General features: G+C 56.0%; 1 protein-coding gene across 4 annotated transcripts in view; it reads left to right on the top strand.

The window, feature by feature from the left end:
- Nucleotides 1-14,099, top strand: part of ATP13A2 (ATPase cation transporting 13A2) — a 387,527-nt gene extending 373,428 nt beyond the window's left edge. For all 4 annotated transcript variants that reach the window (XM_060200857.1, XM_060200856.1, XM_060200859.1 and 1 more), the window contains 18 exons: nt 962-1,117; nt 2,109-2,219; nt 2,308-2,354; nt 2,445-2,633; nt 5,201-5,407; nt 6,905-7,000; nt 7,081-7,240; nt 7,879-7,999; nt 8,139-8,263; nt 10,390-10,556; nt 10,668-10,784; nt 10,888-10,967; nt 11,212-11,364; nt 11,439-11,535; nt 12,811-13,034; nt 13,117-13,268; nt 13,419-13,588; nt 13,686-14,099. In XM_060200857.1, the coding sequence (XP_060056840.1) occupies nt 962-1,117; nt 2,109-2,219; nt 2,308-2,354; nt 2,445-2,633; nt 5,201-5,407; nt 6,905-7,000; nt 7,081-7,240; nt 7,879-7,999; nt 8,139-8,263; nt 10,390-10,556; nt 10,668-10,784; nt 10,888-10,967; nt 11,212-11,364; nt 11,439-11,535; nt 12,811-13,034; nt 13,117-13,268; nt 13,419-13,588; nt 13,686-13,823 (2,510 nt within the window). In that variant the 3' untranslated portion in view covers nt 13,824-14,099. The remainder of the gene's footprint in view (nt 1-961; nt 1,118-2,108; nt 2,220-2,307; nt 2,355-2,444; nt 2,634-5,200; nt 5,408-6,904; nt 7,001-7,080; nt 7,241-7,878; nt 8,000-8,138; nt 8,264-10,389; nt 10,557-10,667; nt 10,785-10,887; nt 10,968-11,211; nt 11,365-11,438; nt 11,536-12,810; nt 13,035-13,116; nt 13,269-13,418; nt 13,589-13,685) is intronic.
- The last annotated feature ends 2,657 nt before the right edge of the window (nt 14,100-16,756 follow it).

Below are 16,756 nucleotides of genomic sequence, written 5' to 3'. Positions count from 1 at the left end.
TAGAGGACGCTGGGTGCCCACCCTGTACTTCCTGCGGCCGGGAGGTTTCTGCAGGTGTGTCACACGGGTGGAACTGTGCTCTGTGCTTTCTCTCTGAGCACCGCACACACTCCCCGCGTCCACCGTCCCCTGCGCCGCCTCTCCCGCTGTGCGGGACTCCACAGACGGACCTGAGTCACTAGCAGTGAGTACTAGGTTGCGGCCTCCCGGCCCACCGTGGCTGACCTCGCCCTGCGTCTCCCCAGATGGACAAGGCTCCCCTGTCGGGATGTGTTGGATGGTGGTGGACGCTGGCTCCAGGGTGGAAGTCGGTGTAACGTGCCGGAGGGTCACCGTATTACAGGAGAGAAGGTTCCCGGGCGCAGGGGCAGAGTAACAACAGCAGTGATGACTGGTAGAGTCAGTGGGTGGGTGCTCGGGTCCTGGCCTGCACGACCACGGCCCGCGCCCCTTCCTCCGTGCACTTAGGGGCACGGTCAGTGTCTGGGCTGCTGTCGAGTCCCTCTCAGGAGCCCCCACACAGTGGGTCTTCAGTGATCTCTCTGCAGACACTCGGGGAGGTCATCGGCTTGAATCATAAAAGCAGCACAGTTGTGAATGAATTCCAACAGAAAGAGCTCGTCTTCTGTGGGCCTTCTTGGGGTGTGCACCCCTGCGTGTGCGTGCGCGCATGTGTGTGTGCGTGCGTGTACACGCTCTCGCGCTCCCCCAGAGGTGGCTCCAGGTGGCTGGCTGGCTGGCACACATCTTTCCTTTCTCACCGTCTCTGTCCACCGTCTCTGAACCACAGGGCCCCTCTCTAGAAGTGGAGAAACTCTTTCTCCTTCGTACTGTCTGCAAGAGGCACATGAGACCGAGAACCTAGGAAGCGGTTGGCGCGTGACTCTTGGCTTTGCTCACAGCACGGAGTGGTCTGAAGACCCTTGTCTTCACGGTGGGCTTGACACCCCGTTTCTCCCAGGGGAAAGCGTCCCCGTGCTGAAGACGGCCCTGCCAGAGGGACAGACGCCCTACTGCCCAGAGGCCCACCGGCGACACTCACTCTTCTGTGGGACCCTCATCTTGCAAGCCCGGACCTTTGCGGGGCCCCAGGTCCTGGCAGTGGTGACTCGGACAGGTAGGAGTTAGGGAAGCAGGAAAGAATGTCCAGCCCAGAACCTAGAACAGGGGGACAAGGGGCAAGACAGAATCCCCATATGGGTGTGGAGGTGACTTAGAAGCGTGAGGTCGGGAGTTCGATCCCTGGTATCACTTGTGCCAGAAGGATACTCTGGTTCTCCTCTCTCTCCTTTTTCTTTTTCTCTTCCTTCTTTCTGTTTTTGCTTTTTTTTTTTTTTTTTTTTTTCTATTGATTTATGTCTTTATTTGAGGGGAGTGAGAAAGCCAGCACATGACTCATAGCACATTCAGCTGTGGGGATCAAACTCAGGGCCTTGTGTTTCAGAGTGCAGTGATTTCTCCCCCGTGCCACCTTCTGGGCTGCTCTCTTGCGCGTGTGTTAATAAATAAGTCAGTTCTAAAAGGAGGGCGATGGTGAGATCACTCACCTAGTAGTGCGCCTGTTTCCTCACGCGCGCAGCCCAGATTCGAACTCCGGGCACACCAGATGGGAACACTGCAGCAGCGGGGGAAGCTCCCCCCACCAGCTGTTCTCTCTGAAGAAGAGAAACCGCATACCTGAGGGGCTGCCCTACTGTTGGACCGTTAGAAGTCTCACCCCCCGTTGGGCCTTAATCTCCCCGTCTTAACAGGAGCCACCGGGCTAGATCGGGCCAGGCACTTCACTGCCCGTTGGAGCTGTGAGGGCTGGAGTGGGCGGGGCCATGGCCAGCAGCAGAGTCCACCCCGAGGAAGGCTTGCTCTGTGGGCATTGGGCCCAGTGTCGCCAGATGTGGCTTTTTCAGCAAAAACCACTTGCCTGAATCGGAATCAAACCACTGGGTTTGTAGGTGCTGTCCGGTAGCTGAGTTTCTCCTCGCAGGTACAGAGTTGGGGCTGTTGTGAGAGGTGACCTCAAGCTGGGTGACTGCTCTCCTCCTGGGGCGCACTCAGTAAGACCGCCGCACCCCGACCTTGACTTCTCCAGGCTTGGTTTCCTCTCCCCCCAGGGTTCTGCACAGCTAAAGGGAGGCTTGTGAGCTCCATCTTGCACCCCCGGCCCATCAACTTCAAGTTCTACAAACACAGCATGAAGTTCGTGGCGGCCCTCTCGGTTCTGGGTCAGTATCCCGCCCGGCCCCACTCCGCCCGTGGCCCGCAACCCCCAGGCCCAGCCCCAAAGCCCACTGAGTCCTTCTGGCCCCCCAGCTCTCGCCGGCACCATCTACAGCATCCTCATCCTCCACCGTAATCAGGTCAGCCTCCTGGGCCTGTCGAGTCGGGGCTGTCCCTGGGGGCTGAGGCTGGCCCGGCCCGGTCCTTGACGCTGTAGCGCCTCCCGCCAGGTGCCCGTGAAGGAGATTGTGATCCGAGCTCTGGACCTGGTGACGGTCGTGGTGCCCCCTGCCCTGCCGGCCGCCATGACAGTGTGCACGCTCTACGCCCAGAGCCGGCTGCGGGGCCAGGGCGTCTTCTGCATCCACCCGCTGCGCATCAACCTGGGGGGCAAGCTGCGGCTGGTGTGTTTCGACAAGGTGCGGCTTCCAGAGGGGGCAGGCTGAGGGGAGGGGGCGGAGGGCAGACCGCACGGCCAGGCCTCTACTTCCACCCCCTTCATCCGCCGACATTCTTGACCTAAGCCCCTCATCAAACTTGGGGTCTGCCCGGTGAAACACCCCAAGTCATTCTTAATGATTTGTTATTATTACCTATTTATAGTCGTTTATAAAATTATAAGATTTTAAAAAAGATTTTATTTATTTATTTATTAATGAGAAAGATAGGAGGAGAGAGAGAGAGAAAGAACCAGGCATCACTCTGGTACATGTGTTGCTGGAGACTGAACTTGGGACCTCATGCTTGAGGGTCCAGTGCTTTATCCATTATGCCACCTCCCAGACCACAAGCTTTTTTTAAAAGATATATTCTTTAAAAAGATTATCTGTGGAAGTCGGGCGGTAGCGCAGCGGGTTAAGCGCAGGTGGCACCAAACTCAAGGACTGGCAAAAGGATCCCGGTTCGAGCCCCCGGCTCCCCACCTGCAGGGGGAGTCGCTTCACAAGCGGTGAAGCAGGTCTGCAGGTGTCTGTCTTTCTCTCCCCCTCTCTGTCTTCCCCTCCTCTCTCCCTTTCTCTCTGTCCTATCCAACAACAATGACATCGATAATAACTACAGCAATAAAACAACAAGGGCAACAAAAGGGGAATAAATAAATAAATAATTTTTAAAAAATTTAAAAAAAAGATTATTTGTTTATTTATGAGAAAGACAGGAGGAGAGAGAGAACCAGACATCACTCTGGCACATGTGCTGCCAGGGATCGAACTCAGGACCTCATGCTTGAGAGTCCAAAGCTTTATCACTGCGCCACCTCCCGGACCACGAAAAGATATTTGTAACTATTTATTTTGATAGGACAGAGAAATTGAGGGGGAAAGGAGATAGAGAGGGGAAGACAGACAGACACCGGCAGCACAGCTCTCCTCCTGCAGGTGGGGACCAAGGGCTTGAACCCTGGCCCTTGAACATGGTACACACACACTCAACCAGGCGCACCACCGCCCAGCCCTAAGTTAGAAGACTTTAGAGGCTCATTTCTACACCTGGGTGTGTGTGTATGTGTGGGACTCAGCATACACACGCCACTAAAATCCTGTGCCCTTTTTTTCTCATACGACCTCCATAGTTCTCTCAAACTGTTGCCTCAAACTGTCTCTTAATGGTTATGCATAATGGTTCTGCAAAACACTTTCATGCCTGACACTCCTAGGTCCTAGGTTCAATCCTTTGCACCACCATAAACCAGAGCTGAGCAGGGCTCTGGTCTTAAAATATAAATCAATACAAATGTTCAGTGACCATTGGGTTGACAGAAAAGTCATGACACATTTCTGCATTAAAAAATATGTTATGGCGGGGGCCGGGCGGTGGCACACCTGGTTAAGTGTACACACAACAGTGCGCAAGGATCCAGGTTCAAGTCGCTGGTCCCCACCTGCAGGGGGAAAGCTTCACGAGTGGTGAAGCAGGTCTGCAGGTGTCTCTGTGTCTCTCTTCTCACTATTCTCCCTCCCCTCATAATTTCTCTCTGTCTATTCAAAATCAATAAAGATTTTTTTAAAACTTTGTTAATAAAATATATATATATATGTTATGGGGACCAGGTGGTGGTGCACCTGGTTAAGCACACACACTCTAGTGCACAAGGACCCAGGTTCAAGCCTTTGATTCCCACCTGCAGGAGGAAAGCTTCATGAGTGGTAAAGCAGGGCTGCAGGTGTCTCTCTCTCTCTATCTTTCCCTCCTCTCTCAATTTCTCTGTCTCTATCTAATAATAAATTAAAATACTTATTTAAAATGTTACAGATTTTTTTTTGTGATGACTTTTTAGACAACCCAGTGTCTGCTTTTGCAAGTCTGCTTTAGTTCTCTCTGTTTCACATGTGAGTGAGACCCTCTAGCAGTCGCCTCTCACCTCTTTACGTACGTCACCGGGCATCCTCACCTCCAGTTTCACCCATTTTTGTCCCCAAGGACATGACATCACCTTTTTAGATTGCAGAGTAATATTCCATGGAGTTTGTCTCTGGTGAGAAGTTCAGACAGTATTCTGAGGACAGTGGGGCCACAGAGAGTCCTTAAACTCAGAGGGCAAGCTTGGTCAGAGGCACAGAGCTCCCAGGCTCTAGAAAAAGCCAGCTGTGGAACCGAGCCTCTAGAGAAGTGTAGGAAGTGCAGACGTCTGCTCATTTGCCAGTTAGTTACACACCAGGTGGCTGAGCTGTCTCGCTACCACGGTGAGCTCATGACGGGAGCAGGAGGCCTTGGGTGGGCGCCCAGAGCAAAGTCCAGCGGACACAATCAGGGGTTAAGGAGGAAGACTTCCCGGAGGAGGTGAGACTAGAGTGGGCGTTGGAGAGGGGTGAGCCCAGCAGAGAGATCCGCTTCTGCAAAGATGCAGAGTGACTCAGGGTCCTCTCCTGGACCCAGCTCTGGTTCCTGGGGTTCCCCTGCATCCCACCCACTTGGCCTGAGGTGCGGGTGCCAACTCAGGAGGGCACAGGGCATCCCAGGACTTAACCCACCTATTTGTCCTCTACAGACGGGCACCCTCACTGAGGATGGCTTGGATGTGATGGGTGTGGTGCCCCTGAAGGGACAGGCCTTCCTGCCGCTGGTCCCCGAACCCAGCTGCCTGCCCAGTGGGCCCCTGCTCCGAGCACTGGCTACCTGCCACAGCCTCAGCCGACTCCGGGACACGTTAGTGGGAGACCCCATGGACCTCAAGATGGTGGAATCCACTGGCTGGGTGAGGCCTCCCCCCTCCCGTAGCTGGGTGGTCTTTCTTATGTTCACCATCCATGACCTCAGAGTACTCTGCCAGCACTGGGGTGGGAGGCAGCACATAGATCTTGCCCATGCCCGCTGGCTTCTGTGAGGTTAAACTGCTTCTCAAGCAGGAAACCGAGGCAGAGGGAGATTGGGAATAGTGTGTCTGGGGTGGCCCAGCCCCTTGTAAGGGGCAAAGCCAGAGTTTGGGCTCAGACCTCCTACCCAATTCTAAAGCACCAGTTCTTTTATTTATTTATTTATTTATTCCCTTTTGTTGCCCTTGGTATTTTATTGTTATGATTATTATTGTTGTTGTTATTGATGTTATTGCTGTTGGGTAGGACAGAGAGAAATGGAGAGAGGAGGGGAAGACAGAGGAGGAGAGAGAGACAGACACCTGCAGACCTGCTTCACCGCCTGTGAAGTGACCCCCCTGCAGGTGGGGAGCCGGGGCTCGAACTGGGATCCTTATGCCAGTCCTTGCGCTTTGCGCCACCTGCGCTTAACCCGCTGCGCTCCTGCCCGACTCCCAGCACCAGTTTTATGCAACCTTGTGTCCCAAGTGGCTATAGAGGCCAGAACTCCCACCTTCTGCACCCAAAAAAAGAATTTGGGTCCATACTTCCAGAGGGGGAAAATGATAGAGGGGAGATGCCCAGAGGGCTCTGAACTCCAGCTCCATCAGGACCCAGAGAGAGAAAAGGAAAAAAGGAGGGACATTTAGAAGGAGTAGTAAGTGCAGGTGTGACTTGGAAAGGAAGAGAGGATGGGACCATGGTTAAAGCATGGGCAAATGCGGACCAGGCGGGAGCGCAGCGGGTTGAGCACGGGTGGCGCAAAGCGCAAGGACCGGCACAAGGATCCCAGTTGGAGCCCCCGGCTCCCCACCTGCAGGGGGGTCGCTTCCCAGGCAGTGAAGCAGGTCTGCAGGTGTCTGTCTTTCTCTCCTCCTTTCTGTCTTCTTCTCCTCTCTCCATTTCTCTCTGTCCCAGCCAGCAATAATGACAGCAATAACAACAATGATAAACAACAGGGCTAACAGAAGGGAAGAAATAGCCTCCAGGAGCAGTGGATTTGTAGTGCAGGCACTGGGCCCAGCAATAACCCTGGAGACAAAAAAAAAAAAAAAAAAAAGGGCAAATATATATGAATACAGCCAGATAGCTGTAGAAATAATAGTCAACCCATATCTGTAACCTTGGGAGAACTGTTGAAACTTCCAGTAAAGGGGTTGTGAATCCAGAATTCTGGTGGTGGGAGTGGTGTGGATTATATATACGCCTGTTACCTTAAAATTTTGTAAGTCAATACCAAGTCTCTAGTAAAAACAATCCCGGTGTCCTACAAAGGAAATCTTCCGCAAGTCTAACTTGAGTCTCTCCTTCCGCCTCTCTGTGAGCCAAGGTTTGGCTGCCGCGAAAGCAGGCCAGAGCCCAGCTCTCAGGCGTCAAAGGCCTCTGCCTCTGCCTCTCAGGTTCTGGAGGAGGGGCCGGCCACAGACTCAGCTTTGGGGACCCAAGTCCTAGCAGTGATGAGACCCCCACTTCGGGAGCCCAGGCTGCAGGGCGTGGTGAGCCGAGGGTATGCCTGGGGGGGCGGGAGGGGTGGGCTTCGCCGGCCAGCCCCTCAGCTGTCGCCCCCGCTTTGTAGGAGGAACCCTTGGTGCCCGTGGGCATCCTCTGCCGCTTCCCCTTCTCCTCGGCCCTTCAGCGCATGGACGTGGTGGCGGCGTGGCCAGGCGCCGCCCAGCCCGAGGCCTATGTCAAGGGCTCCCCTGAGCTGGTGGCAGCCCTCTGCAGCCCCGAGACAGGTGAAGGAGTGGGGTCCCGGGTCTGCAGGTCAGAATGGGGGCAGCCGGAGTCGGGCGGTAGCGCGGCGGGTTAAGCGCATGTGGTGCAAAGCGCAAGGACCCAGCATAAGGATCCCGGTTCGAGCCCCCGGCTCCCCACCTGCAGGGGAGTCGCTTCACAGGTGGTGAAGCAGGTCTGCAGGTGTCTGTCTTTCTCTCCCCCTCTCTGTCTTCCCCTCCTCTCTCCATTTCTCTCTGTCCTATCCAACAACGAACAACATCAATAATAACTACAACAATAAAAAACGGGCCAGGTGGTGGCGCACCTGGTTGAGTGCACATGTTGCAGTGCACAAGGACCCAGGTTCGAGCTCCCGGTCCCCACCTGCAGGGGGAAAACTTCACGAGTGGTGAAGCAGGGCCACAGGTGTCTCTCTGTCTCTCTCCCTCTATCTCCCCTTCTCGATTTCTGGCTGTTTCTATCCAAAAAAAATAAAGATTAAAAAAAAAAACAATAAAAAACAACAAGGGCAATCATAAGGAATAAATAAATATTTAAAAATTTGAAAAAAAAATTTAAAAAGAATGGAGGCAGCGCCTAGCCTCTGGCCCTGCCCCCGGCTGCTCTCCCTGGTGACAACAGCTCATCTCCCTGGCAGTGCCACCCAGCTTTGCCCAGAAACTGCAGAACTACACGGCTGCCGGCTACCGGGTCGTGGCCCTCGCCAGCAAGCCGCTGCCCATCGCACCCAGCCTGGAAGCGGCTCAGAGGCTGACCAGGTGAGCCTGTCTCCACTCTGGCCGCCGAGGACAGCCTCAGAGCAGAGCCTGGGCACAGGGGGCACCCTTGTGCAGGCAGAGCCCAGGGGAGGTGTCCTGGGCCACCGTGGCCCCTGACCCCAGCCTCCCCGTCCTCCAGGGACACCGTGGAGCGGGATCTGAGCCTCTTGGGCTTGCTGGTCATGAAGAACCTGCTGAAGCCACAGACGGCACCGGTTATCCGGGCTCTGCGCGGGACCTGCATTCGCACCGTCATGGTGACAGGTACCGCGGCCTGCGGGGCCCCGCTCTGGGGCGGCAGCCTCTGCTCATCCCAGGATGAGAAGGGCTCTCGGTTTCTCTTTTCCTGGGCACCTCCTTGGGCCCCCACTCTAGGCCAGGTCCTTCGCAGGCATTTATTTCTCACCTCGCCCGTTTGACAGAGGAGGAAGGTGAGGCTCACAGGGCTACTGAGTTCCAGGGAGCCCAGAGCAGACACTGGGCAGCCTGAGCTCCAACCTGACTGGACCCCTGCAGGGTGACTGCTCCTACTTCCGGTTCCCAGGGCTGAGAAACAGGAAATGGGGTCAGTCTCAGATGAGATGTGGGGTTGTGACAGTTCATGGGGCAGAAAATAAAGATGGCACTCAGTTAATCTCTCTCTCTCTTTAAATTTTTAAAAATATTTTTATTTCTTTGTTATTGGATAGAGACAGAAATTGAGAGGGGGCGGGAAGATAGGGAGAGAGACAGACAGACGCCTGCAGCCCTGTTTCACCACTTGTAAAGCTTTCCCCCTGCAGGTGGGGACCAGAGGCTTGAACCTGGGTCCCTGCACACCGTAATGTGAGTGCTTAACCAGGTGCGCCACTGTCTGTCCCTGCAGTTGATCTGTCTCCTTCTAGTCTTTCTACACACACACACACACACACACACACACACACACACACACACACACGTTCACACTTTTTTTTTTTTTTTGCCTCCAAGGTTATTGCTGGGTCTCAGTGCCTGCGTCATGAATCCACTGCTCCTGGAGGCCATTTTTCCCCCTTTTGTTGCCGTAGCCTTGTTGTGGTTATTATTGTTGTTGATGTCATTGTTGTTGGATAGGACAGAGAGAAATGGAGAGAGGAGGGGAAGACAGAGAGGGGGAGAGAAAGACAGACACCTGCAGACCTGCTTCACCGCCTGTGAAGCGACTCCCCTGTAGGTGGGGAGCCGGGGGCTCGAACCGGGATCCTTTCTCCGGTCCTTGCGCTTTGCGCCACGTGCGCTTAACCCGCTGCGCTCTCTCTCGACCCCCCCCTTTTTTTTCTTAACGGAGCCCTGCTCAGCTGTGGTTGATGGTGCTGCTGGGGCTCAAACCTGGGAGCTTGGAGCTTCAGACGTGAGCGTCTCTGTGCAGAACCATGATACTGTCTCCTGTGCTGCCAGGTGCACACTTCCTAGCGAAGTCCCAGAGCAGCAAACAGTTTTAGGTGGCACTCAGGCCTGTGCTTCCCTGCAGACCTTAGATGCCTGTTTGGGGGTTTGTTTTTATATTATTTTATTTTTGTTGTTGTTGTTGTGTTTTCTAGAACACTGCTCAGCTCTGGCTTACAGTAGTGCAGAGGATTGAACCTGGGACCCCAGAGCCTCAGGCATGAATCTGGTTGGACAACCACTGTGCTCTTCCCCCCAAATTGATAACTAGTTTTTTCTTCTTTCTTTCTTTTTTCCCCATTTTATTTGTGATTAAGAGTGAGCTGCAGTAGTCTAAGATCACAGTGTGGAGTTCTACACCGCAGTCAACACCAAAGTGATCACAGCCAGAGTTCTCACGGGTCTCACATTTTTCTTACTTCTGTGTTTTGTTGTTGTTTTTTTTTTTCAAGTTCACGTGTATCAGTTCCCTAGATCCACATATGAGTGAAACTGTGTGGCAGTTGTCTTTCACCTCTTATTTTGCTAAGCATGACCCCTCCAGTTACATCCATTTTGTCCCAAAGAACACTAAGTCATCTTTTTGATGGCAGAGTAATATTCCATGGACTCTGTATCCCATAATTTCTTTAGCTCATCATCTGCCAATGGGGGCTGCCTAGTTGTTTTTTTTTTTTTAAATATTCGTTTGTATCAATTAGATAGAGACAGAGAGAAATTGAGAAGGGAGACAGAGAGAGGGAGAGAGACAGAGAGACACCTGCAGCCCTGCTTCACCACTCGTGAAGCTTCCCTCCTGCAGAGGGGACCAGGGGCTTGAACTCGGGTCCTGGTGCACTGTAGTTTGTGTGCTCAACCAGGTGCACCACCGCCTGGCCCCCTGCCTAGTTTTATAGATGAGGAAACCCAGACTTCATAGATGCACTCGCCAGAGCGCAGCCAGTCATGGCCAGCGGGCTCCACCCTAACCTGGCCCTCGCCTCCAGGGGACAACCTGCAGACCGCAGTCACTGTGGCCCGGGGCTGTGGCATGGTGGGGCCCCAGGAGTTCCTGGTCGTCCTCCACGCCACCCCTCCTGAGAGGGGCCAGCCTGCTTCCCTGGAGCTTCTGCCAGCGGAGTCTTCGGAAACTTCTTCGGCCAATGGGGCCAAGGTGAGGTCAGCCCAGCCTTCCAGCCGCACGCCCCGCCCCGGTGCCATCTGACTCCAGCCCGGGTTTTGTTGGGTGGACGGGGGGAGCTGACAGAGCTTCCTGGGTCCCCAGAGTCCTGACCAGGCCGGGAGCTACACCATGGAGTCAGCCCTGCCATTCAGCCACCTGGCCCTCAGTGGCTCCACCTTTGGCGTCCTCAAGAAGCATTTTCCCAAGCTGCTGCCCAAGGTAGGGGGCTGTGCCCCCACCCCCAGCCTTCCTGGCACCCCACCGCCCCCCTCCCGTTCCCCCTTCTTGGTGCCTCACCCTCCCTGTGACTCGTGTACTCCAGGTCCTGGTCCAGGGCACCGTCTTTGCCCGCATGGCCCCCGAGCAGAAGACAGAGCTGGTGTGTGAGCTACAGAAGCTTCAGTGAGTGTTCGCGGATCACCGCCTCCTTGAGAGAGAACCCAGGTGGCACTGCCAGGCCCTGTCGTGCTGGAAGTGACCCCTCCTGTCTACTGAGCGCTTTCTGCCAAGCGCCGTGTGGGCAGTCGGGGGGCCGCAGGGGGACAGCCGTCCCTCAGGACTGCCAGTGAGCCCGTGAGGCAGCTGGGGGTGGTTTCACGGGCAGGGAGGCATCCCTCAGGTCCGGCCCTGCCCACCCCGCCGTCAGGTACTGCGTGGGCATGTGTGGGGACGGCGCCAACGACTGCGGGGCCCTGAAGGCGGCAGATGTGGGCATCTCGCTGTCCCAGGCCGAGGCCTCGGTGGTCTCGCCCTTCACCTCAAGCATGGCCAGCATTGAGTGTGTGCCCATGATCATCAGGTAGGGCGGCGGGCACGGGGCCGTGTGGGAAGGTCAGCCAGCCCCCGCCCCTGACGCCACACCCTGCTCCCCAGGGAAGGGCGCTGTGCCCTGGACACATCATTCAGCGTCTTCAAGTACATGGCCCTGTACAGCCTGACCCAGTTCATCTCCGTGCTGCTGCTCTACACGGTGAGCGTCTGGGTGCGGGGAGCCCGGCCGGCTCTGGCCTAGACGCAGTGGCCTCACAGCCTGGCTCTGCCACTTTCCTGCTGTGGGGCTTGGGCACCTCCCACTGCTGGGTGGCAAGGTTGCCTGAGATGAGAGCCGCAGGCACAGCCTGGCACATAGTGGGTCTTCCGAAGTAGGAACGGTGATTGAGGCTCCCCTTTTTTTTTTTTTTTTTTTGCCTCCAGGGTTACTGCAGGGCTCAGTGCCTGCACCATGAATCCACTGCTCCTGGAGGCCATCCCCTCCCCTTTTGTTGCCCTTGTTGTTGCCTTGTTGTGGTTTTTTTGTTTTTTTTTTATAAATGCTTTATATATTTTTCCCCTTTTTTTACCTTTGTTTTTCATTGTTGTTGTAGTTATTGTTGTTGTTTTTATTGATGTCGTCATTGTTAGATAGGACAGAGAGAAATGGAGAGAGGAGGGGAAGACAGAGAGGGGGAGAGAAAGATAGACACCTGCAGACCTGCTTCACCGCCTGTGAAGCGACTCCCCCTGCAGGTGGGGAGCCGGGGGCTCGAACCGGGATCCTTACGCCGGTCCTTGTGCTTTGCGCCACCTGCTCTTAACCCGCTGCGCTACTGCCCGACTTTCAGTTTCCTTCTTTTTAAGAAAGAAGACAGATAGGGGGGGTGGTGGTGCACCTCACTGAGGTGTACGTCACAATGTGCAAAGACCCGGGTTCAAGCCCCCGGCTCCCCACCTGCAGGGGGATGTGGTGAAGCAGGTCTGTAGGTGTCTCTGTCTCTCTCCTTCTCGAGCTCCCCTTCTTCACTCTCTCTCTTTTTAAAGATTTTATTTATTTGTGAGAAATGAGAGGAGAGAGAGAAAAAAAACCAGGCATCACTCTGGTCCATGTGCTGCCGGGGATTGAACTCAGGACCTCACGCTTGAGAGTCCGATGCCTTGTCTACTGTGCCACCCCCTGGACCACTTCCCCTCCTCCCTCAACTTCTCTCTGTCCTCTCCAATAAAACGGGAAAAATGGCCGCCAGGAGCAGCGGCTTCATAGTACCGGCGCCGAGCCCCAGCGATAACCACGGAGGCAAAAAAAAAAAAAAAAGATGAGCACCACTTCTGGTGCACGAGATGCCAGGAGTTGAATTAGGATCTCACACTTGAGAGCCCAGTGCCATCCAGTGCCCACCTCCTGCGGACAGCAGTTGCAGACCCCAGAGGGCAGGACTTGTGTGCCGGGCCGGGCCTCCATATCTCCTCCAACGCCCTCCCCTGTCGCCAGATCAACACCAACCTGGGGGACGTGCAGTTCCTGGCCATCGACCTGGTCATCGCCACCACGGCGGCCGTGCTCATGAGCCGCACGGGCCCGGCCCTGACGCTGGGGCGGGCTCGGCCCCCGGGGGCTCTGCTCAGTGTGCCTGTCCTCAGCAGCCTGCTGCTGCAGGTGGCCCTGGTGGCCGGCGTGCAGCTGGGGGGCTACTTCCTGACTGTGACCCAGCCCTGGTGAGTAGGGCGCCCGCCCCCAGCCCACCCTACCCGCCTCCACGTTGCAGGTTCCCTGACCCCCAGCCCTCGCACCCCCCAGGTTTGTGCCTCTGAACAGGACAGTGCCCGCCCCGGACAACCTGCCCAACTACGAGAACACGGTGGTCTTCTGCCTGTCCAGCTTCCAGTACCTCATCCTGGCCGCAGCTGTGTCCAAGGGGGCGCCCTTCCGCCGGCCCCTCTATACTAATGGTGCTGGCGCATGGCGGGGGGGAGTGGGGCGCAGGGAGGGGGCGCGGCGGGTGGGGGTGCACAGGGCAAAGGGATTGCCGGAGGGGGGCAAGCTGTGTGCCCTGGCTAGAGATGGCGGTTCCTTGCCCTGATGGGCTTGCCCACCCCCAGTTCCCTTCCTGTTGGCCCTGGCACTCTTGGGCTCTGCCCTCTTGGGCGTCCTCCTGGTCCCCGGCCTCTTGCAGGCCCCGCTGGCTCTGCGGAACATCGCGGATACCTACTTCAAGCTGCTGCTGCTGGGTCTGGTCGCCTTCAACTTCGTGGGGGCCTTCATGCTGGAGGTGAGGCCAGCCCGAGGCCTGGGCCGGGCCGGGGCTGGGAGGGGCTGCGTGGGTGGGGGCTGGGCCACAGCTCCCCGCACGCCTGCTGCCTCCACAGAGCGTGCTGGACCACTGCCTGCCGGCCTGTCTGCAATGCCTCCGGCCCAGAAGGCCCTCCAAGAAACGGTTCAAGCAGCTGGAGAGAGAGCTGGCTGAGCAGCCCTGGCCACCGCCACCTGCCGGGCCTGTGAGGTAGTGCAGGCCCTGGGCCGGGCCCCTGGACACTGGATCTCTGCCTCTGAGCCACCACTAGGACCCTTCTCCAGAGATGGGTCACCACCGTCGCTCCCGCATCTCCCAGGTGGCAGTGGTCACACGTCTGCCCCCGGTCTGCCCGGCCTAGCGAGCTGTCCCTGCTCCCACTCTGGAGAGACGCTGGCTGTCGACCCCAGTTCCGATGGCCCTTCTAGGTCGCCAGCCACCCCTCGGGCTGCTGTCATTGTAGCAAATACAGTCATGATATTTTCCTGGCTTGGCTGGCCTTTGTTGCCTCCTCCCCCCCCCCCCCCGCCCCCAGTCGGCACCTGGCACACGTCTGACTGCTCCTCGAACCCCTGACAGGTCACATCCGCTCCCCTCTGTGGGCCTCCGTTTCTTCACCTGAGAGTAACAATTCCTCGTGCTGGGAGCGTGCCTGACCTTTTTAAAATATATATTTTTATTGGGGGGTCGGGTGGTGGCGCAGCGGGTTAAGCGCACGTGGCGCAAAGCGCAGGGACCGTCGTAAGGATCCCGGTTCAAGCCTCCGGCTCCCCACCTGCAGGGGAGTCGCTTCATGGACGGTGAAGCAGGTCTGCAGGTGTCTCTCTTTCTCTCCCCCTCTCTGTCTTCCCCTCCTCTCTCCATTTCTCTCTGTCCTATCCAACAAAGAACGACATCAACAATAACAATAATAACCACTACAAGACAACAACAACAAAGGCAACAAAAGGGGGGAAAGTTGGCCTCCAGGAGCGGTGGTGCAGGCACTGAGCCCCAGCAACAACTCTGGAGGCAAATACATATATATAAAAAATTTGTTATCGGGGGCCAGGCAGTAGTGCAGCGGGTTAAGCGCACATGGAGTGAAGTGCAGGGACCAACGTAAGGATCCCAGTTCGAGCCCCCGGCTCCCCACCTGCAGGGGAGTCGCTTCACAGGTGGTGAAGCAGGTCTGCAGGTGTCTGTCTTTCTCTCCCCCTCTCTGTCTTCCCCTCCTCTCGCCATTTCTCTCTGTCCTATCCAACAACAACATCAATAGCAGTAACAACAACGTGGGCAACAAAATGGGAATAATGGCCTCCAAGAGCAGTGGATTTGTAGTGCAGGCACTGAGCCCCAGTGATTGCCCTAGAGGCCATATATGTATTATTGGATTAGACAGAGAAATTGAGTGGAACGGGGGAGATAGGGAGAGAGACCCCCTGCAGCCCTGCTTCACTTTTGAAGCTCCCCCCCCCTGCAGGTAGGGAGCAGGGCTTGAACCTGTGTCCTTGTGCACTGTAACGTGTGTGTTTAAGCAGGTGGCCACTGCCTGGCCCCTGTGCCTGACCTTTTAGACGGTTGCTATTTCATCCCACGGATGACATCCAGCCCCGCTTGACAGAGAAAGAGACTGAGGCTTCGAGATACTAGAGGTGGGGCCAGGCCTCTGCTCCCATGTCCGTAGGCCTGACCCTTCCCCTTGTCAGCCCAGGGCACAGAGAGAATGGACTTGCCTCGGACACATGCCCACTAAGTGCCAACACTCCAGAAGAACTGAATCTGTGCGGTTCCCTTTGTCCCTCGGATGAAAAGCCAGGCTCTGAGCCCTGTCTCCCAGCCAACGCTTGGCGTGCAGTCCCATGAGGAATGGGTGGGTGGGTGCTTCTCATCTCATCCCACCAGTGGGTCCCTGGCCAAGCCGTCCTCTGGGGATGCAGCCCGGTCGGCTAACCTGTCCAGGCAGAGGCCAGAAAAGACCTGTTCTCCACACGTGCTTCTCTCCCTCCCCAGCCGGTGCCCAGGTGGGCATTCCTGGATGGCTGGTGCCACCACCACACCTGCCCTAAAGGGGGCTGTTATGGGTGAACCACACCGGGAATAGTGGTGTGGGGTGTGAGAAGCTAACAGGACATCAGGCCACAGAACTCTGCGTCGGTGCTGTGCACAGGCAGCTGTGAAAGATGACTTGCGGAGGGAGGCAAGACGGGGGCAGGCGGGGGTGCTGGGCGCTCGGTTCAAACCCCTCCCCTCCCCTCAGCCAGAGTGTGTTCCTGGTATTGATGCGCCAGACAGAGGCAAAGTGAAGACTAGTGTGGGACCTCTGCCCTTGTGCCGCTTGTCCCCTGACCTGAAAGGTGGACACGGAGGGTGCGGCTCTCCAGGGACGTGGGGGAAAGCCCTGCCCTCCCTTCCCTGAACAGCAGCCTCCTCGGCTTGTGTCCTGGGCACCGTGGGACGTGGACAGAAGCAGCAGAGAGGATCTGGGAGCCAGGACACCAGGCTTGGTGACTTTGGGGACCTCCGCTTGCCCCTTTTGGTGACAGTAAGGGGAGCCAGGTGGTGGCGTACCTGGTTGAGTACACGTGTTACACTGCACAAGGACCCGGTTTCAAGCCCCTGGTCCCCACCTGCAAGTGGTGAAGCAGGGCTGCAGGTATCTCTGTCTCTCTCCCTCTCTCTTTTTTAAAGTTACATTTTATGTCTTTATTTAAGATTTTATTTATTCATGAGAAAGGAGAGAGAGAGAGAAAGAACCAGGCATCACTCTGGTACATGTGCGCTGGGGATTGAACTCAGGACCGCATGGTTGAGAGTCCAGTGCTTTATCCACTGCGCCACCTTCAGACCACCTCTTTCTCCCTCTCTGTCTCCCCTTTCCCTCTCAATTTTTGGCTATCTCTAGCCAATAAATAAAGATAATGAAAAAAAAAAGTATTTTTTAAAAAGGAAGGGGCTGGGGAGACAGCATAATGGTTATGCAATGGTTAAGCCTTTCAAGCCTGAGGCTCTGAGGTGCCAGGTTCAATCCCCAGCCCCACCATAAGCCTTTATTCCTTCTCCTTCTCCTTCTTCTTCTTCAGGGTTATCGCCAGGGTCCAGTCATCGCCGCCGGCACTACAAATCCACTGCTCCTGGTGGCTATTTTCCCCATTTTATTGCATAGGA

Source organism: Erinaceus europaeus, chromosome 11 (genome assembly GCF_950295315.1).
Source record: "Erinaceus europaeus chromosome 11, mEriEur2.1, whole genome shotgun sequence".
Classification (NCBI taxonomy): Eukaryota; Metazoa; Chordata; class Mammalia; order Eulipotyphla; family Erinaceidae; genus Erinaceus; species Erinaceus europaeus.
This window is presented reverse-complemented; position numbering and strand designations above follow the sequence as displayed.